This window comes from Chrysemys picta, chromosome 6 (genome assembly GCF_011386835.1).
Source record: "Chrysemys picta bellii isolate R12L10 chromosome 6, ASM1138683v2, whole genome shotgun sequence".
Lineage (NCBI taxonomy): Eukaryota > Metazoa > Chordata > Testudines > Emydidae > Chrysemys > Chrysemys picta.
The window spans coordinates 132,904,874-132,932,508 of NC_088796.1; the positions used below are offsets into that span (position 1 = coordinate 132,904,874).

Here is a 27,635-nt window from a genome sequence, read left to right on the forward strand (position 1 = left end):
CCCCGGCCTCTGTTTTGCGCATGCGTGCTGAGCAGTGAGTGACTCGGTCTTGGCCCACCCACGGAAGTGGGTATGCGCGAGGCCGGAAGTGGCGCCAGTTGTTCTGTCCGGTGGGAGCTGAGGGGATCCTTGGGCGGTCCAAGATGTCGATAGAAATCGAGTCCTCGGAGTGAGCGCGGAGCGGGGGGTTCCCGGGGGTTCCCGAGTTGGGGGGTGGCTCCGGCCCCGTTCGTTCCTGGGTTGGGGCGAGGGGTGGCTCCGGCCCCGTTCCCGGGCAGGGGGTGTGATTCTGGGCCCGTTCCTGGGAGGTATCGGGTTGGGGGGTGACCCTGGGGCTGTTCCCTGAGGGAGGTTTGATCCTGACCCCTGTCTGTTCCTGTGCCTCCCCCCGCAGTGTGATCCGGCTCATTATGCAGTACCTGAAGGAGAACAGCCTTCACCGTGCCCTGGCCACCCTCCAGGAGGAGACCACTGTGTCCCTCAACACTGTGGACAGCATTGAGAGCTTCGTGGCTGATATCAACAGTGGGCACTGGGACACAGTGCTGCAGGCCATACAGTCCCTCAAGCTGCCGGACAAGACCCTGATCGACCTCTATGAACAGGTGGATGTGTCACCAACACAGTACCAGCCACACATCCCATTGTGCATTTATGAACACCATTCTGCTGCCGTTAACCACAAAATCCAATCTATCAGAATGTCACAAGGAAAAATCATGAGCTGGTTTTGGGTGTCCTGGGCCAGAATGCGTGCTCTGCACCATTGGATGAGTGCCACTAAGTGAAAAACTAGGGTTGTGGAGAAGAAACAAATTGCAACATCTAATTGTCATGATCTTTTTTCCCCCCCTGTGATGTACTGCTCAAATATTAAAAGCTTTGGTTTGTAGAATTACTTTATAGATAGGAAGTTCATCTTTGGACGTGTGTCAAATACATACCTTGAGCATCAATAGTGAACAAATGATCCTTGAAGTTTGAGGTGGAAAATATTTTTTGCATCTATATATAAAATCTTATCTCCATTTTAAAAAACAAATTTATTCAAAACAAGGAGAAATAATTTGTGAAGAATTTATTTTTTAGATCATATTCACACTTTGCAATAGTAAATACTATCCCATTGTTTAACTGTTAACATAAGAGTTGTATTTTATATTGTGGATACTAACCATGTTTCTTTGTTACTCCAGGTTGTTCTTGAATTAATAGAGCTCCGTGAGCTGGGTGCTGCCAGATCCCTCCTAAGGCAAACTGACCCTATGATCATGTTAAAACAGACTCAGCCAGAGAGATACATTCACCTTGAGAATCTCCTGGCTAGGTCCTACTTTGACCCTCGTGAGGTAAGTTGTATTTTTGGAATTTTTTAAAAAAAGTTAGTTATATGACTTGGAGAATTTGTAACTAGTGTAACTGTTTTGCACGGCACACTTATTAATGAAAAGCTTACTCTGTTTAGTATTTTTTTCTGTGTAAGCCATCCCCATCTCTCAAATTCTGTATTTGTGGTAACAGAATAAAAACAATACTGAAATGATACTGCATTTTTTAATGTTTTTTGCAATTTTTGTTAAGCACTTCATGAATACATCCTTTTTTAAGATTCACAAGTGGTTAAAACACTGGATTGAGACTCAGGCAATCATGGTCCAGTTCTTATTTCTGCCACATCGTTCTTGTGTGATCTTGGGCAAGTCACCTAACCCCTCGGTGCCTCATTTTCCCATCTTTAAAAAGCTGGAAACAATATTTGTCCACTCCTTTAGATCTGAAGATGCTTTATATATAAAAAAGTTATAAAATTGCTAGGTATTGACTATAATATATTTGTTTTAGAGTGGGTTTGTTTAAATATAAACTTAATCCCTTTATTCAGGTGTGTTTTGCATCTAGAATTTTCTTTGGCCCTCAAAATGCTTTTGTCTTTTTTTTTTTTTTTTAATTCGCTTCGCTCCTTGGCCCCTTAAACACTTGTATCTTATTTTTGGTCAAAGTGACATTGGTCTATGACAAAATTCTTGCAGGAAATGATAATTTCACATGTATCTTCTTCCTAGGCATACCCAGATGGCAGTAGCAAAGAGAAACGGAGAGCTGCTATTGCACAAGCTTTAGCTGGAGAAGTCAGTGTAGTACCTCCATCACGTCTTATGGCATTGTTGGGGCAGGTAATTTTTGAAGAAAATATATTTACTAACTATACCTTTTTGTTTCTAGACTTGTAATGTATGAGACTGAAATTTGGGTGGCCTATTCCTAAGCTTTGGGTACGTCTACACTTACCGGAGGGTCCGGCGGCAGGCAATCGATGTTCTGGGATCGATCCTGGAAGTGCTCGCCGTCGATGCCGGCGAGAGGAGTACGCAGCATCGACGGGGGAGCCTCCCTGCCGCGTCTGGACCCGCGGTAAGTTCGGACTAAGGTACTTCGAATTCAGCTACGTTATTAACGTAGCTGAATTTGCGTACCTTAGTCCGAAGTGGGGGCTTAGTGGGGACCAGGCCTTTGCCACAGTAGATCCACATTAATCTTACACTTTATAAATAGCACACGCAGATAAGTCTCTTCCCTCTTAACATCAAAATTTTTCACAAGGAGGGTGGTGAAGCACTGGAATGGGTTACCTAGGGAGGTGGTGGAATCTCCTTCCTTAGAGGTTTTTTAAGGTTTTTTGACAAAGCCCTGACTGGGATGATTTAGTTGGGGATTGGTCCTGCTTTGAGCAGGGGGTTGGACTAGATGACCTCCTGAGATCCCTTTCAACCCTGAGATTCTATGATTCTATTTAATAGCTATAGTAAAGGTCATGTTCCTAAAATTGATGTTTAGGGTTTTTTTTTGTTTGTTTCTTTTATAAAATAGGTTGCAAATACTTACTGGTATTAATAGATGATAATAAATAAAGCTAAAATAAACTATTCAAATAAATTGTATTTCATGAGATTTTGTCCCTGCTTTTTAAATTGATTATTCCTTTTCAAAACTCAGTGACTTGCAATGGACTTCCTGGTGAATGTGAACTAATAAAGTTCTACTGTAACTTTTTTCATTGCTTAAATTTTATTTAAAGTAAATTAAAGAAAGAGATCTTGGAATCATTGTAAATAGTTCTCTGAAAATATCCACTCAATGTGCAGCGGCAGTCAATAAAGCTAACAATGTTAGGCCAGGTCTACACTACCCCCATAATTCGAACTAAGGTACGCAACTTCAGCTACGTGAATAACGTAGCTGAAGTTCGAAGTACCTTAGTTCGAACTTACCTTGGTCCACACTCGGCAGGCAGGCTCCCCCGTCGACTCCGCGGTACTCCTCTCGCCGAGCTGGAGTACCACAGTCGACGGCGAGCACTTCTGGGTTCGACTTATTGCGTCCAGACTAGACGCGATAAGTCAAACCCAGAAGTTCGATTGCCAGCCGCCGAACTAGCGGGTAAGTGTAGCCAAGGCCTTAGGCATCATTAGGAAAGGGATTGATAATAAGACTGAAAATATCACAATGCCTCTATAAATCCATGGTATGCCCACATCTTGATTACTGCATGCAGATCTGGTCACCCCATCTCAAAAAAGATATATTGGAAATGGAAAAGGTACAGAGAAGAGCAAAAAAGTGATTGGGGTATGGAACAGTTTCTGTATGAAGAGAGATTAATAAGACTGGGATTTTTCAGCTTGGAAAAGAGACAACTAAGAGGGGATATGATAGAGGTCTATAAAATCTTAACTGGTGTGGAGAAAGTGAATAAGGAAGTGTTATTTACTTCACATAACACAAAAACTAGGGGTCATCCAATGAAATTAATAGGAAGCAGGTTTAAAACAAACAAAAGGAAGTACAGTAACTCCTCACTTAACGTCGCCCCGGTTAACCTTGTTTCATTGTTACATTGCTGATCAGTTAGAGAACTTGTTTGTTTGAAGTTGTGCCAATGTTCCCTTATAACGTTGTTTGGCGGCTGCCTGCTTTGTCCACTGCTTGCCCGTTGGAGCTAGCTGGTGGGGGATTGGAACCAGGGTGGACCGGCAGCCCCCACATCAGCTCCCCTAAGTTCCCTGCGTGGCAGCTGCCCTGCAGGCTATCCCTAGGCAGTTCAGATATCCTTCTCCCCACTGCGGTGTGCTGCTCCTGTCCTCTGCCTTGGAGCTGCTCCCGGAAGCCTCCTGCTTGCTGTGCAGGGGGTCGGGGGGAAGAGCAGTGCTAATGTCAGGGTGTCCCGCTCCCCCTGCTCCCTGTACCCAATCTCCATAGAGTGGGGGGGGGACAGGACAGGGATCAGGACGGAGGGAGCTTGCTGGCAGCAGCTGCTGTCTCAACTTGCTTAAAAAGGCAGTGTACTCAGAGTGGGGTCAGCGTACTTAAAGGGAAAATGGGTGTCTCTCTCTCACACACACACGCAATCTCTCTCGCTGTCTCTCACATATATGCACACACACACATACACACACACACCTTGCACTTTGGAAAGTGGAGGGAGTGGTGCACTCCAGTGGGATAGCATGGGTTCATCATTACATTCAGTTTCCACAGGGGAATGTTCGCAGCCACTGCCATGCTGTGTCTCCTCCCTCCATTCCTGCTGGCTTGTAGAGTGTGAGGCTACATTAGCAACAATGTATGGTCCCTTCTGACCTTAAAGTCTATGAGTCTAATGTGTTAACCCTTGAGGGCTCAGCCGAGTGCTAGTTCATCATTTAGCAGTGAGGCATTCCCTGGGAAATATCCCACCGCTGACTCCACCACCTCAACCAAACCTCACAAGCATCATTTCTTTAAGTTGTTTGTTTAAAACTTATTGTGTGTGTGTATATATGTATATATAGAGAGAAAGAGAATGTCTTTTGTCTGGATAAATTTTTTTCCCTGGAATCTAAACTCCCCCCCCCCCCCCCCCTTTTACATTAATTCTTATGGGGAAATTGGATTCGGGTAACATCGCTTCGCTTAAAGTAGCATTTTTCAGGAACATAACTACACCGTTAAGCGAGGAGTTACAGTACTTCTTCACACAATGCCCAGTCATCCTGTGGAACTCCTTGCCAGAGGATGTTGTGAAGGCCAAAACTATAACAGGGTTCAAAAAAGAACTAGGTAAGTGCATGGAGGATTGGTCCATCAATGGCTACTAGCCAGGATGGTCAGGGATGCAACACCATGCTCTGAGTGTCCCTAGCCTCTGTTTGCCAGTAACTGGGAGTGGATTACAGGGGATGGATCACACTCAATGATTGCCTGTTCTGTTCATTCCCTCTGAAGTACCTGGCATTGGCCAGTGTTGGAAGACAGAATAGTGGGTTAGATGGACCACTGGTCAGACCCATGTGAGCATTCTTATGTTCTCATATATATTGATTTGAAATAAATATTATGTCCTGTGTTGGGAAAATGATTATTCTACTGTAGTGGCTGTGTAGGACTTCAGAATAAAGTAAATTTTATTCTTCTATCTGTTCACAAAAGGAGTATTTTATATGTAAATAGTTCTTTGCCAGCTCATTCAGAACTAACTACTAAATGTGTACAACTTCATATTTATTTCATCCTTTGTAAATAAAGTACTGAAAGGAAAACAATTAGGGAGGGCCTGCAGCTATTCTCACTTGTAGGAACACTTGGAAATAACAAAGATATGCTCAAACCTTTGCATTGGTTTCCAGAGTTCTGGCAACAGCATTGCTTTGAGTAACTAATCTGAAAAATCTTAGAGTGGCCACTCAGTTCAGAAGTAGAAGTGCTAAGTTTATTGAAGATTTCTAGGAAAAGCTTGCTATACTAAGGAATTTGGTGTAACACAGCCCCTCCTGAGAGGATTACACTGACTGAATTTACTTCATGAAAGGGATCTCTATAATCATTTTGGCTTCTCATAAGGCACTGAAATGGCAACAGCACCAGGGACTGCTTCCTCCGGGGATGACAATTGATTTGTTCAGAGGTAAAGCAGCCGTGAAAGATGTAGAAGAAGAAAAGTTCCCCACACAGCTGAGCAGACATATTAAGGTAGAATTGTACTAACTTTTTTCTGTATAATGCTTGGTAGTACTTGCTGTAGTTACCTTAAGCCAAGTCTTTCATTTTAACTCCGTTTTCACATGCTCATAGCTTTTTGAAAATTTATCCTTTTTACTTAAATTTTTCCATGCCTGGTCTTGGCCCAGAAGTACATCTGTGGAAGGTTTGATGAAAACTCCAGTTAAGGGTGGGGGAATGCTAATTACATTTCAGGAAAATATAGATGTTTTTCCAATTTCAGCTGGTTTTGAATTTTGAATTTTAAAAGCTGTTGTGTTCTGGTTGATTAAGGTTCTCATTATCTACAGGAAAAAAATGATTCTTAAAAATTTGGTTTTGTGCATGCATGTTAGTAACTTCCATTAATCATGGGAACTTTGATACTAAGTGCAGCACTAAGTTAATATTGTTGTAACTAATATCTTTGTAGAAAGCTTTCAGCAACAAGAACAAAAAGCTTTTCAGACAGATTTCAATACAGAAACAGATTCTGCTCTGAAATGTCTGTGCTCCTGCAAAGCTTGATTTACAGCAGACGACTTTTCTGTTGTGGAGTTTCCAGGGTTTATAGGTGAACTCCATAAGCCCAGTAGTTCCTGTTCATGCTCATTCGCTCTGCCAGTTTTCTCTGCAAGCTGCCTGTTCTGATAATAAACAGAAAATGTGGTTTACAGGCGTCTGTGTGTCAGTGACCTGGACGTGAGCAGTCAGGTCTAGTGGTTGGAGCAGGTATCGATACCCAGAAATCGGAACCCAGGGTCAGAGCTAGAGGCCAGAGCCAAGGGTCAGAAGCTGAGCTGAGGATCAGAACCAGGTTACCTGCAGTGAGGCAGGAGCAGGATTAAGAATAAGCAGGTGCAGGAGCTATTGCAGCCCTGGGCAAATGCTTTGAGCAGCTGGTGAACTGCTACTGCTGCTGTGCTTAAGAGCCAGTCTGCTGACTTTGGCTACACCACCTGGTTGGTAGGAAATCAGGCAGCCTACTATAGGCAAGCTGTGCTCGTTAGGTTGCCTAGAAACTGGCTCTGCTGCTTGCTTGTGTTGGTATATTTCTACCAGTCACTAAATTCACTTATTTGTAATTGCTAGAATGAATCACAATTTTCATCAAATTTTTTTGACAAAAACTGCATTTTCAATCATAATGATTATTGTTGTGGAAAAAAATAATTTTGGTTCAAATTTTGTATTAGGACAAATTTTGAAATGAAAAATTTTGTTACACTTCTGAGGAGGAGAAAAACTTTCTCACTCTTGTACTTTACCTACCCCCTTTTTTCTAGTATGGGGGTGGGAGAGGAAGTGAAAAGTGGCTTTTTCTCTCTGAATTTTTTTCATGTAACAAATAGCATTTCAAACAAAACAATTTTTATTTCTTTTGTTTTTTTCAGCTGTATTAATTAAGGTTACTTATGTTTGTTAAATAGACATTGTAAAGGTCTCAATTGACATCCATGATTGCAAAAATTAATGAAAACTAACGACTAATTTTGAAAGCATAGACTGGCAGGCATAGAAGTAAAGCAGCTGCATAAATAATTCTTGATCAAAAGGGAGTGTGTGTTTTTTTGTTTTGTTTTGTTTTTTGATTTTTAAGTAGGCAGCCCAGTAAAGCTGGCTGCTGTTTTCCACCACTAACTTAAAATAAATTAACCTTTAGCCCTAGAATATATCATATACTGGCACCAAAGAGTTAACTTGATTTAAAATGAAACTGACCTCATATTAAAATCCTATTTTTATTTCATTTGAAAACAGTTTGGCCAGAAGTCACACGTGGAATGTGCTAGGTTTTCTCCAGATGGTCAATATCTGGTAACAGGCTCTGTGGATGGATTCATTGAAGTGTGGAATTTCACTACTGGAAAGATCAGGAAGGTAAATTAGTTCTGGATTAATTTGACTGGGATGTGGCTTGATTGGTGGTTAGAGAGTACATTTTTCAACTCTGAAACCAGGTTTCAAATCCAGATGAATCTAGCTAAAATGAGTTTGGAGAGGAAGGCTAGTCCCAGTGCTGACCTGGGAGGTGCAGATACAGGATCAGTTCTGTGCTCTGCCACAGACACCCTGTGTGACCTTGGACAAGTCACTCAATCTCTCTGTGCCTTAGTTCCCCATCTGCAAAATGGGAATAAAAGCACTGCCCTACTTCACAGAGGTATTTGAGGATGAGAATATTAAATTATGAAGTGCTCAGATACTATGGTAAAGGGGGCCATATAACGTACCCTTAATAGACACACAGAAATAATTATTGCAAAACCACTACATGGTTTGTTGTAGTTAGCAGTCTCATCTGGAGAAATACTTGGGGTTGAGCTGGTAAGAAGACTAACCAGTTGCCAGAGTGATCAGTCCTGTAGGCTGGTGCCATTGATTGAACAGAGCTGAGCATGTAAGGTGGAAAACTGAGGCATGAGTCAACCCAATTCTTGCTTTTATTTATGAATTTAAAAAAAATTATTTTCACTTATAGTTTCTGGTCATATACATATGACATAATAAAACCGATAAGATTGAACAGATAGGGGTCCAAGTTATCAAGTTCTGGGGTACCAGGAAGCTTTTCTTCCCTTCTGAGTTTCTGGACTTGGGCCCTTGTTCATTCGGTTTTTGATACCTTCCCATAATACATATTCATTAGCTTTCATCCAATCAACATTAAGATAATGCTTATATAACCCATACAATACATATGGGTGAGCTTCAATTTATCTAATGTTTGCTGTCCCCTCTTTTTTCGTGTCTTCATGTCACCTTACCCATGTTTTTCCCAAAATAGGGACTTTTTAGCATTACGTTTTGTATATTTTATTGTATCGATTAACTTTCCCTTATGTACATCCTCTAATATGATACATTCCATGAACAGAATATCACCTTTGTCTTATCAGCTGTAAGCCTCATTTAAGCAAATCTACATAAGAGAGAAATTGGAAGACAACACTCTTGTCAAGTAAAGACTAGCAAAAGCCTTAGCATAACTATTACTGTGGCCTATCCAAACTCATTCACTATACATAGTTTAATGTTAATAATTTAGGATTAATACAATATAGCCCTTATTTTTGCCATTTAACAATTTTTCATCTTTGGATATCATAGTTCACAACATGTGTATCATCCTAAATTATTCATTAACATAACCTTTATTTTTGTTATTTGATTAGGATAGCTATGGAGAACGACATGCCCTGCTATCCGAATATTCTTATCTTTTTCAACTTGGATTTTCAGGGTACTTTTTGCTCAAAGTTTAGCACCACACTTGTAAATCGTTAAAAAACCTTGTCAGTAATTTTGCCTGTTGCATTTTGAGGTGCTTTATTCAGTGTAGGGCCTAGGTTTGTGTTTGGTCCTCAATACTCCTCTCTCCGGCACTCTTCGAAATGCAGTATTCTCAAGGATGTGACTTATTTTACATGATGGGGTAGAGTGCACATTCCAGTGCAGGGTCTTTTTTGCCAATCTTTAATATATGCTGTATTTTATAACACATTATAAGCAACGAGGTAATTATTAACACTTTCATCTGAAGAAGTGGGTTTTTGACCCACGAAAGCTTATGCCCAAATAAATCTGTTAGTCTTTAAGGTGTCACCAGACTCCTCGTTGTTTTTGTGGATGCAGACTAACACGGCTACCCCTCTGATACTTATTAACACTTGTGTACATAACAATATTTTAAAACTAAATGCTACAACCAGGTGGTACCCAAATGTATGTGTTTGATCCCATCATCTGATTGGTTTTAATATTTGTTTTATGTGATTATTTGCTGTATTTAATTTTTTTATATGAACTAAATGCTTTATATTTTGCAGTGATGAAGAATTTAGGTATATATTTAATTTAGCAATGGGTACTATAAAGTTAGGAAGCAGCCTCAGAACCAAAGCTTGGTTGACTTGTTATTACTACTGGTTCAACAAATTTGGGTATAGGTATGATTTTGACTGATTCAATCATAGTTTTGAATTTAGAAATAAAACATCTGTTGGACTGATTAATTGGGGATTCTTTCCCTCCATAATTGTATTTTAGTTATTATGTGACCACACAGTATTCTCCATTCCCCACATATGTGGCACAGGTTTGTTATTCAAATTGCAGGTGCCAGATGGAATGTGGCCTGTTCAATTTTCATGAACATAATATGCCACTTACAGTTGTGAGCTGAATTCTTCCATGAACCGATGGCAATTAGCTATTGCTGTTTAGTTTTAGTTCTCTTTTATCCTCCATTGCTGTGACTGACAGATCTTCTTGCTGTTTCATTTAGGATCTGAAATACCAAGCACAAGATAACTTTATGATGATGGATGATGCAGTTCTGTGCATGTGTTTCAGTAGAGACACAGAAATGTTAGCAACTGGAGCACAAGATGGGAAGATCAAGGTACAAGTTTTAGACATAGAAACTGTTAGGAAGTGCAGAAAGATTAGGCTAAATCAAATGTATGCGTTGCACCCTTTAAATTTGAGGAGCGTGAGGTGGAAGAGGGTCTAATACTCAGTTCCTATGGATAATTTCCCCAGACACTGAAAACAAATTTCTTGCTATAATTTCATACTCTCCAGTCTTAAAGTTGGCCTACAAAGGCACTTTTTAACACACTTTTGAATTATAGTATTGTGCCTGTCTTGAGAAAGGAATTGATTTTACACTCAGGGTATTGTGGGTTTCATGCCCTGTGATCTTGTTACACAAGGCTGCTAAATATATAATTATACAAGCTAGTGGTCTGTAAAGGTCCACTTGTCTTGCTAGTTTGGGAAATTTTTCAAATCATATCCTCTAGAAAAGGAGATGAGTATGCATGTTCAATAACTACTGTCCTTTAGACTTGCTTAAGGCGTTTAGTATGTGCAGTGCATTCTGTATGGTAGCCTCAGATATGAACAAGTATAATGTCTCTATTTGTGTATCTAACACTCTGGTTTTGAGATGCTCCCACTATGACCCTCTAGAACAGTGGTTCTCAATCTGACACCTCTGGGGAGTTGCCATCTGGAGTTGCAAGCTCACTACTGGAAGACTTTTGTCATGTTTCAGGTCAACTGCACCTCTGTTTGCTCTCTGTGGTTCACCAAGGGCACCCACTGTCAGGGTTCTGGCTCCCCAGCTGTCACTCTTTTGGGTGAAGATCTGTGTCTCGCTCCTTCCTGAGCGGGGTATTTCCAGGCTGCACAGGTTTCTGTCTACACTGAATTTTCCAGCAAGTCAGACTGCCTAAGCAGGCCTACTTTTCTTTCTCCTCATAGGCTATAACAGTGTAATTGCCCATAGTTATAAAGTACCACACAGCTCTTCCTAAGCAAGCACACTTCCAAAGGTGAAAGCATTACTGGGAAAACATACTAAAACAGTAAAAGTCACCACAACTCCAACAAGGTCTCTGGTAGGAGTCAGTCCTTCACTACCCACCAAGGGGTTTTACTGTGGTTACCAGTTCGTAATTGTCTTGGCTCAGAACAAGCACGCTCATGAATAAATCAGCCCATCCTTCTTTGGCTGGGGTCTTTGATCTAGAGATTCTGGGAGCAGGTAATCAGTAGCCAATGGAAAAGGCTGAGGCTTTGCATAACTGGTTTGGAGGGGTACATTTGCATTCACCTCCTCCTAGATGTTTGCTAGGAAACCCACTTAACCAAAAGTTCATTCGCATGTGGCACATTCTTTAAACAAGTCCTTTGAAGCTGATACCACTTCCCAGTGTTTACATTAGTCATGTCTGCCCACAGAGAGGTTCCATACAATCCCACAATAATACATGAACATCTGCATTTTGAATACAATGAACTCCTGTGATACTTTAAACTTAATTCAAAATGGTTTAACTTAATTCAGTGAGGGTTGTGCAGGATATGGCAGTGTCTATCACAACTTGTACTCTAGTCTTTCTTTAGTTTATTTCATGAGTTTCCTCCCACCCCCGGACTCTGCCTCTCAATGTGCTAATTAGCAAAACAGTTTAGAGCATCATAAGTAGTTGGGATCTAACATTTAGATTGTGTGTTAACTTAGAAAAACGACAAAACCTAATGGGAATGTTTTCATGACGTTTGTTAAATGGCGGGGAAAGCAGATGATTGGTTGTGTGCCCTGCAGCATTTGAAGCCCTGCCATGGCAGAGCATACTGTTAATGCATGAGTACCCAAAAGTGACTAGAAACACAAATGAAATTAGCCTGTCTTCAATGTCTTAATATGAATAGTCCGAAATGTAAACAGCATAAATGATGGAAAACATAACTCATCTGTTAATCGGTGTTAATTTCATTGGGTGACCCCTAGTTCTTGCATTATGAGTGACATTTACCCTCTAAAGGGAAAGGAAAGGATAGCTCCAAGGCGAAATTTTATTTTTTGTTCCAAATCAGTGGCCTTTTGTTCCTTTCTGGAGGAGGAGGGAGTGGAAAGTCTCTTACAGCTTTAGGCCAGGCAGCCCTCCGCACTAGTAGCAGCCCCATTGCTGACAATCCTTCTCGTAGAGCTAGGCTCGTATGGCTGATAGGAGTGCTATGGCCATCAGTGTTCCGCACCAGGAAGAGCTGCCAGGACAGATGAGTTCAGGCATCCGTAAAACCAAACCCAGATAACCTAGAGTTCTGCAGTCTCAAGTAGTAAACAGCTCCTAAGTTGGAGATCAGCTTGAGGGCAAGTCACTTATACAAGGAAAGGGGAAACTGATGTGGAATAGATAAGAACATAAGAACAGCCATACTGGGTCAGACCAAAGATCCATCTAGCCCAGTATCCTGTCTTCCGACAGTGGCCAATGCGAGGTGCTTCAGAGGGAATGAACAGAACAGATAATTATCAATTATCCCCTGTTGCCCATTCCCAGCTTTGGGCAAACAGGCCAGGGACACCATCACTGCCCATCCTGCCTAGTAGCCATTGATGGACCTATCCTTCATTACTTTATTTAGTTCTTTTTTGAAACCTGCTGTAGTCTTGGCCTTCACAACATCCTCTGGCAAAGAGTTCCACAGGTTGACTTGGTGTTGTGTGAAGAAATACTTCATTTTTATTTGTTTTTAACATGCTGCCTATTAATTTCATTGGGTGACCCCTAGTTCTTGCATTATGAGAAGGAGTAAATAACACTTACTTATTTACTTTCTCCACACCAGTCATGATTTTTATAGATCTCTATCATATCCCCCCTTAGTCGTCTCTTTTCCAAGCTAAAAAGTCCCAGTCTTATTAATCTCTCCTCACATGGAAGCTGTTCCATATCCTTAATCATTTTTGTTGCCCTTTCCTGACCCTTTTCCAATTCCAATATATCTTTGTTGAGATGGGGCGACTACATCTGCACACAGTATTCAAGATATGGGCGTACCATGGGTTTATATAGAGGTAATATGATATTTTCTGTCTTCTCATCTATCCTTTTCTTAATGATTCCCAACATTCTGTTCCCTTTTTTGACTGTCGCTGCACTATCCACAATGACTCCAAGATCTCTTTCTTGAGTAGTAACAGGTAATTTAGACCCCATCATTTTATATGTATAGTTCAGATAATGTTTTCCAATGTGCATTACACTGCATTTATCAACATTGAATTTCATCTGCCATTTGGTTGCCCAGTCACCCAATTCTGTCAGATCCTTTTAACTCATCACCATCTGCTTTGGACTTAACTGTCTTGAATAGTCTTGTGTCATCTGCAAATTTTGCGATGTCACTGTTTACCCTTTTTCCAGATCATTTATGAATATGTTGAATAGCACTGGCCCTAGTATAGACTCCTGAGGGACACCACTATTTACCTCTCTCCAGTCTGAAAACTGACCATTTATTCCTACCCTTTGTTTTCTATCTTTTAACCAGTTACTGATCCATGAGAGAACCTTCCCTCTTATCCCGTGATGGCTTACTTTGCTTAAGAGCCTTTGGTGAGGGACCTTGTCAAAGGCTTTCTGAAAATCTAAGTACACTATAGCCACTGGATCCCTCTTGTCCACATGCTTGTTGACCACCTCTACCAATTCTAGTAGATTGGTGAGGCATTATTTCCCTTTACAAAAACCATGTTGTCTCTTCCCCAACAAATCATGTTCATCTGTGTCTGACAATTCTGTTCTTACTATAGTTTCAACCAATTTGCCTGGTACTGAAGTCAGACTTACAGGCCTGTAATTGCTGGGATCACCTGTGGAGCCTTTTTAAAAAATTGGCATCACATTAACTATTGTCCAGTCATCTGGTACAGAAGCTTATTTCAATGATAGATTACATACCACAGTTAGATGTTTGTAGGGGAAAGTCCTAGTTGCTGGGTTGATTGGAATCTTTCAGATCCGCCAATCACTTTCAAAGGAGAGGTATGTTGAAGATATTTGTAATTTGGGTTGAATCACTGCAGTGGACAGTAGCTACCTATGTGATGAGCTTGCAAATTAATGTCCCCATTTCTATTGTCAGTGACCCCCCATAGTTCTGTTTTAACATGGCTTTAAATTAAAATAAAGTTGGGGTATTGGAAGGGTTTGACTTAAACACATAAAGCCAAAGACATTGAAATTTAAGGCTTGACACTGGGGGGGGAAGGAAGGGGAGGGCAGAAGTGGGTGGCTAAACTATCTCCTGAACCACATGTAGTTCACCTGCTGTCCTTAGTCTGGCCTGTCGCTATACAGGGTTCTCTGTCCAGCACTTTGATTACCCTAAATGCTACCATATGTAGGAGCAGCAGAACTGAAGATGGTAATTTGGGGCTAACTGAACCCCCTGTGTGGGTTCAGGTGAGAATCTGTTACTTACATAATCTGCCAAATCAGCCTCAAGACTAAATACTCCCCAAAAGCTTTTAGCTTTTTTGAAATCCTTTGCTTTGTCTAGCACAGCCGAAACTCCACCCTCCCTTCTGTTGCTGAGCAGGACTGGAACAAGCAGATTGCATGTAGGCTGGCTTTCCCCATTAGGATGCATGTTGAATAATACATAAACTGTGTTATGAAGCAATTAGGGCTGCTGTTGGTGTACCTGATACAAACCCACAAAAACAAGGCAGTGAAAAGTTCAACCACCTAACAGTCTAGACCAGGGGTAGGCAACCTTTTGGAAGTGGTGTGCCGAGTCTTCATTTATTCACTTTAAATTAAAGTTTTGCGTGCCGGTAATACATTTTAACGTTTTTTAGAGGGTCTCTCTATAAGTCTATATTATATAACTAAACTATTGTTGTATGTAAAGTAAACAATATTTTCAAAATGTTTAAGAAGCTTCATTTAAAATTAAATTAAAATGCTGATCTTACGCCTCCAGCCTGCTCAGCCCGCTTCCAGCCTGGGGTTCTGTTCACCTAGGTTGGCAGCGGGCTGAGCGGGGCCTGTGGCCGGGATGCCGGCTGGCAAGGGGCCGGCAGCCAGGACCCCAGACCTGGGGGGAGGTGGGTGTTCAGGGGTCAGGGCAGAGGGCTAGGGGTGTGTGTGGGGGGGTGCAGGGCAGAGGGCTAGGGGTGTGTGGGGGGGGTGCAGGGCAGAAGGCTGGGTGTGTGGGGGGTTCAGGGGTGATGGCAGAGGGATGGGGGCTGCAGGGCAGAAGGCTGGGTGTGGGGGGGGGTTCAGGGGTCAGGGCAGAGGGCTGGGGTGCTCGGCTCATGGGGGTGCTCCCAGCCCCCTGCCCTGAGTGGCTCATGGCAGGGGGCTGGAAGGGATATGCCCTGTTCCACCCCCTTCCCCAAGATCCCGTCCCTACCTCTTCTCTGCCTCCTCTATGGAGCGCGGCTCTGCTCCGCTCCCCCTGCAAGGGCCATCAGCTGATCGGCGCAGGGAGGGGGGAGGGAGGAGGAGGGGCAGGAAAGCACCATGCTGGGGGAAGAAGTGGGGGAGGGGGGAAGCTTGGCTGCCGCAGGACCAAGCTTCTGCCTCCTGCCCCCACAAGGGAGAGCGGTGGGCGGGGGCGTTGAGTGGGGCTGGGGGCCAGGACCGAGGTAGGCAGCAGCGTGCTGTGTTTGGCACGCGTGCCGTAGATTGCTGACCCCTGGTCTAGACCCTCTATTCCTCCACTCACAGGCACCAGGGTGGATTTGATTTAAATCACTAGTCAGGAAGACTCTATTTAATTGGGGTTTTCTACATAAAAGTACATTCTTGTTGGCTGTTATAACCTTAATACATATTCTTCACAACTCAGAGATAGATGTAGGTTTCATTTTTAGAAGGTACACACTATACATTTTTAAACAGTGATTTATTTTAAAAACTTTTTAGATTAGTTTTACAGCTATATCCGGAAATGAATGATTGTTTGGTTATTTCATTTACCAAAGGTAATTGAAGCAGATATTTATGAAGTCATTGGGAGGTGAACTATCTCCAGTTCAACAGGTTAATCATTAATATTTGGAGGATTTTCTTGCCATGCTGTATTAGGAGGAGAACATCACCGGACAAACATTTAAATTGTTTTATTTAACTAAAACAACAATGTTAAGTATTCTGGATTTTTTTCTTCAACAGCAAACATATAATATTTTAACAAAACAAGCATATGTCCTTCGCTTTTCAAATTTATCTCCAGACTTCTCCTTGTCCAGATCCATTCCGCCCCCAATTCTATTCACTGAATTTTTTGAAACTTTGCGCTTTTAGAGAGAGGTAAGGGATTGACTCTGTGTACACAAATTTGCAGAGGGACAATAGAGTTGAGGTCTGTTATTTCTCACCTCTATATATTATTTATTTGTTTAAAACATTTTTGCTGTTAACAAGCATGTTACCTTTGGAGACACAAATCCACAGTTTGAGAACTGTAAAACTAAGCATCTCTGATGGTATCTTCTAGACTCAGCACTGAGTCCCATTGGGTAGATAGAAAGATTAACCTAAATAATCTATACAGAAGCCTGTGGAACTCCATAAAATTGGGTCCCTAATCCATGAACTGTTGGAACTCATTTTATATAACTTTTCTTAAACATTACCTGAATATATTGTCTCATACTATAGAATTAGAATTTATAATCCCTATTCCATGATGAGATATCTTTGAGCTATAATGTATCTTGATTTAGATAGGTTTTTTCCTCAAAAAGCACTTTATAAAAAAGCAGATTTTTTTTTTTAATCACTGATTTTTATCCACCCTGAGAGGCACACACCTTACCATACCACAACAACTGCCTACTGCAACCGTAGCTCTGCCCCCTTTGCTCTTGTGCACAAACCCCTTTACCTGATTAGTTTTAACCCTCCCCAAAACACTAGTACTTGGATGTTTGGTGTAATAGTGTTGGGAGAGGGTAGTTTACTAAAGGGCTGTGTGCAGAAGGATGGTTGAAGGGAGTGCTGGAAGGCTGGCGTTACTAGGAGATAGAGCTACATGCATGGTGTACAGTAGCTGTGGTATGGTAAGGTGTGGGCGTGTGGCAGGAAGAGCAGAGGGTATGTACTGCTAGGTGGCTTAACTTTTCATTGTCTTACTTTTGTAGGTTTGTGTCTGGCATGGGGTTGGTGGGTGTGTATGTTGCAAGCATGGCTGCTACACAGCAAAGTTTTTTGTATGTTTCCTAGGTTTTTTAAATAGTTAATTAGGGAGGAGGGTTGGACTAGAGGTAGGATCAGCGGGGTGAGGCAAGTGCAACTACAGATAGCCTGTTTATCTGTCATTTCTTGTGTCTCACATGCCAACAGCTGGGCACCAGCCCTGCTGTAGGATCACATCTGACAGAAGTGTAACTCCTAACAGAGAAGGCCTTGTGTGCCCATGCTGGCTGCCTCCAATCGGGCTTGTGTCTGCAGTGCATAAACTTCCAATTAGAACAAGAATAAAAGCTAAACATTTTTATTGGAAAAAAAAACCCCACCACCCTACTTGTTGCACAAGTTCTAGTCAGAATCCACTGCCTTTGCCAAATATGGAGTAGATGCCGTGTGTAAGAGAGAGTGGTCAGCAGCTAAAAGTAGGACAGGAAAGGAAAACCTTACCCAGAGCCCAAATTTAAAGAAATCCTATGAAGAGAATTTCAGAAATCAGATTAATTCAGTGACACTGCACACTGCCTGGTAATCTACTTGCAGAAAACAAGGAATTTATGCTCCATTTTAAACCCATTCCTAACTGTGGAGTGCTCTCAGGTAATTCCAGAATTTGTGTATTTTAGGGTATGAAATAATATCGAAAATTTGACAGAATTGGTCAGCCCTGGAATGGGGAGGGAAATGCAGCCTGTTTCATGATAGATCTGTCACAGCAGAGTGCAAGGAGAAAAAGTTCTAATGGCAGCTACTGCACTGGGACGATTCTGAATCTGAACCTGAAATTGTAATAGTTATTCACAAATACGAAATTAATCTGAAATTTCAACAGAAACATCATCTTCCTGACTCAGACTGGTGCAGTGGTGTAATGCCACAGTGACAGGCTCACTATATGGGGTTTGTTCTGGTTTTATATTAACCTTCGGATGTAGCCAAACTTGAAGCTGCTTTTTGTGCCCAGTAACAGAGAAGGGAGAAAGCAGGCATACCACACAACATAACTATTCTTATGTGTAGCATCCATACGGTGGACCCCTCAAATCAAGCCCTTCCCCTCTCCCACATCAGCTAGAAACTTCAGCACTCCATTTGCCAAAGTCTTGTTTGAATGCAAACTGAGTAGAGTCATGCAGGTGCCTCTTAGATACATGTCCCACAGCGTTAAATATTTCATGGGGGTAAAAACACCACCTCCAGTGCTATTCTAGTTTAGCTTTTGATCCTGGATACTCAACTTAGTCCTGGCTATCCTGTTAATTTCACTTGATTTAAGGGGAGTACTTTTTCTAACTAGTATTTTGGATGTCCCTCAGGTGTGGAAGATTCAGAGTGGGCAGTGTCTGAGGAGATTTGAACGAGCACACAGTAAAGGTGTCACCTGCCTCAGTTTCTCTAAAGACAGCAGTCAGATTCTTAGTGCTTCTTTTGATCAGACAATCAGGTAAGTTATACATTTGAGGGCTGTAATGTACAAGAAGCTCTAATAGAAGTTCCAAGTATTGTTTCTTCAGTCCACTTGCCTTAAACTCTTGGATGTTTTTAGCTTACATGAAAGCTAGTCCTTAATGTTTTTAACATTAATAAAATTACTTGGCTCTTTCCTCTTGAACAAATAGTTTAAATTTTTGCCCTTTCAATTTTTGTAACTTATTTTTGTGTTAACCTATTTTCATTCCAGTGTTCGCAGCAGGTGCTAGCCATGATGTATTGTTTTATGTTTGTTTAAAAGCATTTCTGTCCTCAGATTCAACAGCAGCCATTTCAGTACTTTTACACCTGTCATATATCCCAGCAAGAGAGGCCGGCTGAGCAGCGCCCATTGGCTTACATTCAAACTTTAGAACAACTGTTTCTGAAACTGGCTCCAAGGCCAGTACTGCGACCTGATGGTCCCTGCAGATAATGGGATATGGGGCCGTTCTTGAGCACCAGTTCTGATTGAACCCAGTCACTACCATTTGACAGCTGCCGGTGGGTTATATGTAACAGTGGTCATCTCAGTTCATTTTCCTTGTGGATAAATGTAAAGTAATGCACATTGGAAAAAATAACCCCAACTATACATACAATATGATGGGGGCTAATTTAGCTACAACAAGTCAGGAAAAAGATCTTGGAGTCATCGTGGATAGTTCTCTGAAAATGTCCACGCAGTGTGCAGAGGCGGTCAAAAAAGCAAACAGGATATTAGGAATCATTAAAAAGGGGATAGAGAATAAGACTGAGACTATATTATTGCCCTTATATAAATCGATGGTACGCCCTCATCTCGAATACTGCGTACAGATGTGGTCTCCTCATCTCAAAAAAGATATACTGGCACTAGAAAAGATTCAGAAAAGGGCAACTAAAATGATTAAGGGTTTGGAACGGGTCCCATATGAGGAGAGATTAAAGAGGCTAGGACTCTTCAGGTTGGAAAAGAGGAGACTAAGGGGGGATATGATAGAGGTATATAAAATCATGAGTGATGTGGAGAAAGTGGATAAGGAAAAGTTATTTACTTATTCCCATAATACAAGAACTAGGGGTCATCAAATGAAATTAATAGGCAGCAGGTTTAAAACAAATAAAAGGAAGTTCTTCTTCATGCAGCACAAAGTCAACTTGTGGAACTTCTTACCTGAGGAGGTTGTGAAGGCTAGACTATAACAGAGTTTAAAAGAGAACTGGATAAATTCATGGTGGTTAAGTCCATTAGTAGCTATTAGCCAGGACGGGTAAGGAATGGTGTCCCTAGCCTCTGTCTGTCAGAGGGTGGAGATGGATGCAGGAGAGAGATCACTTGATCATTGCCTGTTAGGTTCACTCCCTCTGGGGCACCTGGCATTGACCACTGTCGGTAGACAGGATACTGGGCTAGATGGACCTTTGGTCTGACCCGGTACAGCCTTTCTTATGTTCCTTCTTCACAAAAGAGGGCTCCAGGCAGCTGCAGCCTGAGGAGAGTTTAAAAGGTTCTGTAGGGTCACTTGTGTCTGTGCTCCCAGCAGCAACTGCACAGAAGAAAGGCTGTGGCCATCGCGAACGTGTGACATCACACCTGCCACAACTTTCTATAACCTCCCTCAATCAGTGAGAAGCGCCTTGCCAACAGAGTTCCATCCTCTCTGCTTCCAGCAGGAAGCGTTGTGAGACCCCCACAGACACCTCCAGGAAGCAGCTCAGACTTTAACACCCTGGCCCAAGAAGCAGCTCCTTACTTGCACCTTCTAGGAATAAGTGGAGTGGAGACCTTCCCCTACTGCAGGAAGGGCTGCACCTCTCTTACCCAGTCCCAGACAGCCCAATGCCCCCATGACTGCTCTTGTTCTTGGAGCAGTGAAACTGTCCTCCTCGGAGAAGGCTTGTGCATGCAGGAGTTGGGCCTACTAGATTATGGGAACTCACCCTCGTAAGGAAGAAGTGACCACAAAACCAACCTTTTTCAAAAGTAAATGGCAAATTCCCTCCTTCAGCTTAGCCTTCTCTCAAAGCTTCTACCACACGTGCGTGCTTTCACACCTTATAACTGCTCTGTAAATTAGTCAACCTAGTTTTTCTAGAGCCTGGGAATGAAAAGAGTTTTGATTTTTTAAGTAGTTGGTGGTTGCTTAGATGCTAATGTGACTGGGGCCATGTAAGTACCTAGATTAGGGGCTGGTGTCCATGTTACCAAAAACCTTAAGCATCAGTGGAATTCTCTTGGCCGTGTTAGCTGAGAGGTTAGGCATGAACTGTCCTTTTCATGCTCAGATTACTCCCTTCAGAACAGAGTTCTAGCACATTGTACTGCTTCTGCTGCCTAGGATAAACAAGACTCCAGGGTTCTCAGACTGGTGCTTTTCGTGATCGCTAAATTCACCTTAAAACTAAAACAAAAATCTGTGTTCCCCTGCCCATTCTTAGGGTTTTGTGTATACCTGAAACTACCTTTAACTAACCATTTTTTTAAATTGATTAGATTTCAAGTTGATGATGTCCCTTTACATTTTTCATGGTCAGATATTATATTTGGGGAAAGAGGTTTGTGATGACAAATGTATTATTCTAGATGCAGCTGTGTTAGCCTGTTTTATTACTTGCTCTGTACATCAGACAACAAACTAAATTCTTCCTTTATTTTAATCTCTGAATTGTACCTCTCTAGATTAATGATTGTATTACCATGTTTTTTTAAATATTGTAACAGGATTCATGGCTTAAAATCGGGAAAAACTCTGAAGGAATTCCGTGGTCATTCTTCATTTGTTAATGAAGCTACTTTTACACAGGATGGTCACTATATTATCAGTGCGTCCTCTGACGGAACAGTGAAGGTAAAATGACCACTTCTACGAGCCATGTATGGGATTGTGGTGTTCTGTTCTGTGTGTTGTAGCAAACTGGGGCATTTATTCTTAGAGATAATTTCCCTTAAAGGTACTTTTATCATAGGCAGGGCTCAGGCTTTGTCATTGGGCCCATGATATGTAGATTCCTGGATGCTACAAGGTGGTGTAGGGTCTAATGTATTCATTTCCCCTCGTTCAGAGAGTGATAAACACAGTAAGACGAGTCTGGGTGATTTTAATAGCACTAGCATGGCCCAGACAGCAATGGAATCTAGATTTGATTACATGTCACAAGGATTAGTGGAACCTCTACTGCTGAGACTGGACTTGTTGACACAGCAAAGAGGGAAGGTCTGTCACCCGGACCTTAGGTCCTTTTCTGGGCTGCATGACCTTTAGCTTTGGTAGAAGAAAGACTTTTGAAGTACAGAATGTACTGTCGTATTGTAGAAAAGAATTCACATGGATGTGCTATAGTCTTAAATGGAAAAGGTTTTCATTGTGGATTTTCTTGTATAATGTGGATTCTTATATAGCTCCAATTATATATTAGAGTATTTATTGTATGTTAAGAAGACACCTCTTTCATTATCTTCAGTTAAGTTTCATCTCTTAGCCTTATCAGAATGTCATGTACCTGTAGAGGGGAAAATCCATTTTCCTAATGATATGGTTAAGAAGTTTTTAAAAGACCCTAATAATTTATATCCTCAAGTAAGAACTCCTGTGTCCTCCTGGGATTTGAGTGTAGCACTAGCAAAATTAATGAGACCTCCCTTTGACCCTTTGGGGAGCTGTTCTTCATGTCATCTATCTGTAAAAACAGTGTTTTCAATACAGTCACTGCAGTGAAATGCATAAGTGACTTGCATGCATTAATGGCTGATCCACCATTCAATGTTTCATAAGGATAAAGTTAATCTTCACATTCATCCTAAGTTTTTACCAAAAATAGTCTCTTGATTTTCACATAAATTAATTGTAATTTTACCCGAAACCCCATACTCATAATGGGGAAACTAAATTACATGTTAGATGCGAGGAGAGTGTTATGTTTTTAGTTTGACAAGACTAAATAGTTTAGACAGTCTTCAAGGCTGTTTATAACTTATGGACCAAAAAACAAGGGAAAAGCTGTTTCTGAACAGACTCTTTCTAGATGAGTTATGTATTTATGAAATTTATAAGTTGAAAAGATTATCCATTCCTCAAGGCATCAGAACTCTTTCAAATAGATCGAAGGCAGCTTGCATGACTTTATTTGGATATGTGCCTCTGGTAGAAATATGTAGAGCAGCAACCTGGAGTTCTGTCCACAGCTTTACTAAACATTAGACTTTAGATTTGAAATCAAGATCAGATGGAAAGTTTGGTAGGGCAGTCCTGCCCTCCTTATGTGACAAGAACTCCAAGTCCCACCATCCTTGGTCAGAGTACTGCTTATTAATCTAGCTTGTGAGAGGGAATATGCAGAGGACGCTTAAAGGAAGAAATGAAGATTGCTTACCTATAATTGATATTCTTCAAGATAGACTCTGCATATTGACACTTCCCTCCCCCTTTCCCCACTACCTTGGAGTTAGTCCTGCTTACCAAAGGGCTTGGGGTTGGAACTGAGGCAATAGAGTGCCACTCTCCTTTTAAACCCTGGCCCTAGAATGTCTGGAGTTCAGTGAAGGGAGGTATGTGGATGTGCCAACTGCTACCATGAGTAGAATTTTACCATTCAGCCTGCACTGGTCAAAGCACCCCCTGAGTGGAACTGTTCAGAGTCCATCTCAAAGAACCTCAGCTACAGGTAAGTAACCTTCATATTTGGATATCTTTCTAAATAAACCTGTTCTTGTTCACCCCGTAGTTACTAGGCTTGATTCAGGAATTGCTGGATAAAATTTTCAGGCCAGTGCTATACAGGCAATTGGCCTAGATGAGCATAATGGTCTTTTCTGGCCTAAAAATCTTTGAACCTATTGAATTACTGTTTTTGGTGTTCGTCTTTTCCCTCTAGTTTCAATAGACAATTTTTAAATGCTGAAAGCTGCGTCCATAGTATCTCCTCCAAAAGCGTGGTGTCGTTTTAATTAAAATGCAGAAATGTGCCTGATCATAAAGTGCTTTCATTTTGTATTCTGCTCAATAGATTTGGAATATGAAGACAACCGAGTGCTCCAACACTTTCAAATCTCTTGGCAGCACTGCAGGAACAGACATCACCGTGAATAGCGTGGTTCTGCTGCCTAAAAATCCAGAACACTTCGTTGTTTGCAACAGATCAAACACAGTGGTCATCATGAACATGCAAGGACAAGTATGTGACCCCAGGCATGTCCCTTTGAAGCAGCTAGGAAAGAGCTTAACAAGTATTAGAATCAGGAAAAGATTTGTGACCCTTCCAAGGAGTGTAGTGGGTGAAATCCTGATCTCGCCTTTCAGTGGTAACTGCTGGGTACTCTGCCCTTCTGAAAATCAGGCTGATTATTTAGGCAACTAAATTCATGACCCCAGTATCTAATCGAAGCTAACTTTTTTAGAGTAGCGCTGTTGCTGTCACATGTGAATCCAGTTAACCTTTCTTTGGGTTTTATAGATTGTAAGAAGCTTCAGCTCTGGTAAGAGAGAAGGAGGTGACTTTGTTTGCTGTGCTCTTTCACCACGTGGCGAATGGATCTACTGTGTGGGTGAAGACTTTGTGCTGTACTGTTTTAGCACAGTGACTGGCAAGCTGGAGAGAACTCTGACAGTGAGTACTTGGCACAAGCTATTTGAAAGTAAACATGAAGTAGAATCTGTGTTCTTATCAGTTCTAGAATATTCATGCAAACATAAATTCCATAGTGACCACTTACAGTAACTCCTCACTTAACGTCATCCCGGTTAACTTTGTTTCGTTATGTTGCTGATCAATTAGGGAACATGCTTGTTTAAAGTTGCGCAATGCTCCCTTATAACGTCGTTTGGCAGCCGCCTGCTTTGTCCACAGCTTGCAGAAAGAGCAGCCTGTTGGAGCTAGCTGGTGGGGGCTTGGAACCAGGGTGGACCGGCAGCCCCCCATCAGCTCCCCTAAGTTCCCTGTGTGGCAGACACCCAGCAGGCTATCAATTGCTGGGCAGTTCAGCTGTCGCTCCTGCCCTCTGCCTTGGAGGTGCTCCCGGGAGCCTCCTGCTTGCTGTGCAGAGGGCGGGGAAGAGGGGTGCTAATGTCAGGGTGTCTCCCTGCTCCATAGAGAAAAATGCGTTTAAAAATAAAAATAGATAGTTTTAGCTAGAATGTAGCCACAAACTCCTTAAAAGATTTTTGAAGTAGTTGTGATTATATACTGTGATTTAACCCTGCGCTTTCCACAAGCTAGTGGGAGTGAAAGTGCACACACTTCTATTACAGTTTGTGTTTGCACCCACATTAGGGGTGTGACTCTTCCACTTTGTATTCTTAGTGGCTGGGTTCCATAGAATGGCTCTTGTTGTGGGTGGGCACTCAGATGTAACCCGGAGAGCGCTAGCTGCTCTAGAGCCACACCTGGAGTGGAGAGGGGAATCGGGCCAAACAAGGTCCTTGACTGGGCTGGAGACTAGGCACAGGGCACAAGCTGTGGCAGAACAGAGCAGGACCCTTCCCCACCATACCCTAAGAGTAGTTTGGGATAGCTCTGGAAAAACAATCAGTCAGAGTCTAAAGTCAGAAGGGGCCATTAAGATCCGCCAGTTTGCTCACCTGCATAACATAGGCCAGAGAATTGTACCAAGTGATTCCTGTACCAAGCCTTTCATTGCTGGTCGATCTAGAGTAGCTCTCTTAAAAAGATCCAGTCTTGATTTGGAGAGTCCCTCACACCCAGCTAAACTGCTCCACTGGTTAGTTACCCTCCAAAACAAATTGTGCTTCACTTCCTGTTTGAATGTGTCCTGCTTCAGCTTCCCGTCTGCAGTGTTATTCCTCTACTGTCAGAAAGTTTACCCACCCTGTTCTCTACCATGATCAAGTTATCTCATAACCTTCTGTTGGATGAGCGAAAGAAATTGAGCTACTTAAATGTCAGACCATTTTTGCCCAGAATGATCTTGATCTTAATAATGGAATGATTTGGACTCCTCAGACTTTCCAGAGACACTGAAATATTGTGCATTTTAAGAAACTATTTTTGGATGAATAGTAACTTTTTTTTTTTTAATTTCCAGACAAATACAGTAAAATGGACTTAAGGTTGAGAGTACATGTAATGTAGTGTAAAATACATTATACGAATGGTGTAATGGTCTCCAGACAAGCCTTATAAACCCAGAGGTTACAATTTATATTAAGGTTCAATTTATAAATAGTTTATAAAGGATTAATAAATGATAGTTGCTATAAGCACATTACAGCTATGAATAGTTATAAGCACACCAACAGAAGAACAGATTTAAAGATTATTATTAAAGCTAACGGTTAAATCATATAATACACAGGTTAAGGAAAGAGTGTCTGTACATCTGGGTATAGTGCATAAATTATCCAAAAGTACAAAGTTTGGTTTAAAACTCATAAAATACATGTTGTACATAATCTGCAATAACCCAAATTTAGGCTAATAAATTTAATGATACAGTTTAGATATTAATATCCAAATGTTCAGGTACATCACTCATAAATGTTTATACTAGGAGTTGGTTGTGGAAAGCAAATATAGTAGATTGTCCCTCAGTAATCGAGCATTTAGAGAAGTATTCCAGTTACTTTCCTGACTTTGCTTCTCCACGACACTCCAGCTCCTCTCTCCTGGTATTGCCAATGTCCAGTGATGTGTTCTAAATACATGTCCCTCGACTACCTGATGGCATCCAATACCATGAGTTGCCACATCAGCCAAGCGTAGCGCTGACAGATTCTGCATTTCCGCAACACTCGCTCATTACTGGGGTCCCATGCGCCCAGGGCTGCGACAGTCATTGTGTGTGTTTGAACCTTGTAACCCCTAGCTCTAAAGATGTTGGCAAGAGTGGTGTATTTCTCCACCTTTCGAGCTCGGGCGTTGCAGAAGGCCAGGGTCCTGTTCTCAATGGCCACGGTGATGTTCACACCATGACGATCTGGTCGCAGTTGGCTGTCCATTCCAGGGATGGCTGAGTTCACAGCCACCTTCCCCAGAGGTGGTGGGATGACTCTAACTAGGCAGTCTTGGATGGCGTTGTCACAGCTGCCTGTCATCGGTCTGGAATGGGGCTGCAGCTACACAAGATGTGGGGTGAGGTCTCGTTGGCATAGCCACACTTCCTGCGTCGCTTGGCCCTAAATTACTGACATGCACTCTGAACCTTTACTCATCTTACTGTTGCTTTTGCCTGAGAATATTATTTGGTTTGAGGTGATGTGTAGAGAAGACTTGCATCAATTTTTTTTCTGTTTATCCTGTAGGTTCATGAAAAGGATGTAATTGGCATCGCTCACCATCCCCATCAGAACTTGATCGCTACCTACAGTGAAGACGGCCTCTTGAAACTTTGGAAACCATAACTGTTTTTAACTAGCTTTGGAGCATGCTTCTTAAATGAAGGGCTGAATGTGTTTGTTCGTGATTTTATGAGTCCAAATATGCTGAGTATAATTTTCAGTTCAGGAGCCCAGAACTGTTTTTCAGTACTTGGTCTAAATTAGCAGTACAATGTCAGTGGATAGAACACTTTCATTAACCCTGTATCTGGGTAGTTAAAGCAGTTTAATTGCTGTAGAAGTGATTATTCTGTCTTGTGAAGTCTGTACCTTTCCTTTGTGCTGTTTTATAGATGGAAAAACAACCATCAATTTATAAATGATTGACTTTCTAAAA

At 41.8% G+C, this 27,635-nt stretch overlaps 1 protein-coding gene across 1 annotated transcript; it reads left to right on the forward strand.

Annotated features, from left to right (window-relative positions):
- SMU1 (SMU1 DNA replication regulator and spliceosomal factor) lies at positions 1-27,635 on the forward strand. Its single transcript, XM_005283508.4, has 12 exons — positions 1-169; positions 395-605; positions 1,197-1,349; positions 2,064-2,174; positions 5,878-6,006; positions 7,777-7,896; positions 10,304-10,420; positions 18,833-18,960; positions 21,691-21,817; positions 23,973-24,140; positions 24,420-24,572; positions 27,224-27,635. Exons 1-12 carry the CDS (start codon positions 144-146, stop codon positions 27,320-27,322), a joined length of 1,542 nt encoding a protein of 513 aa, XP_005283565.1. The 5' UTR covers positions 1-143; the 3' UTR covers positions 27,323-27,635.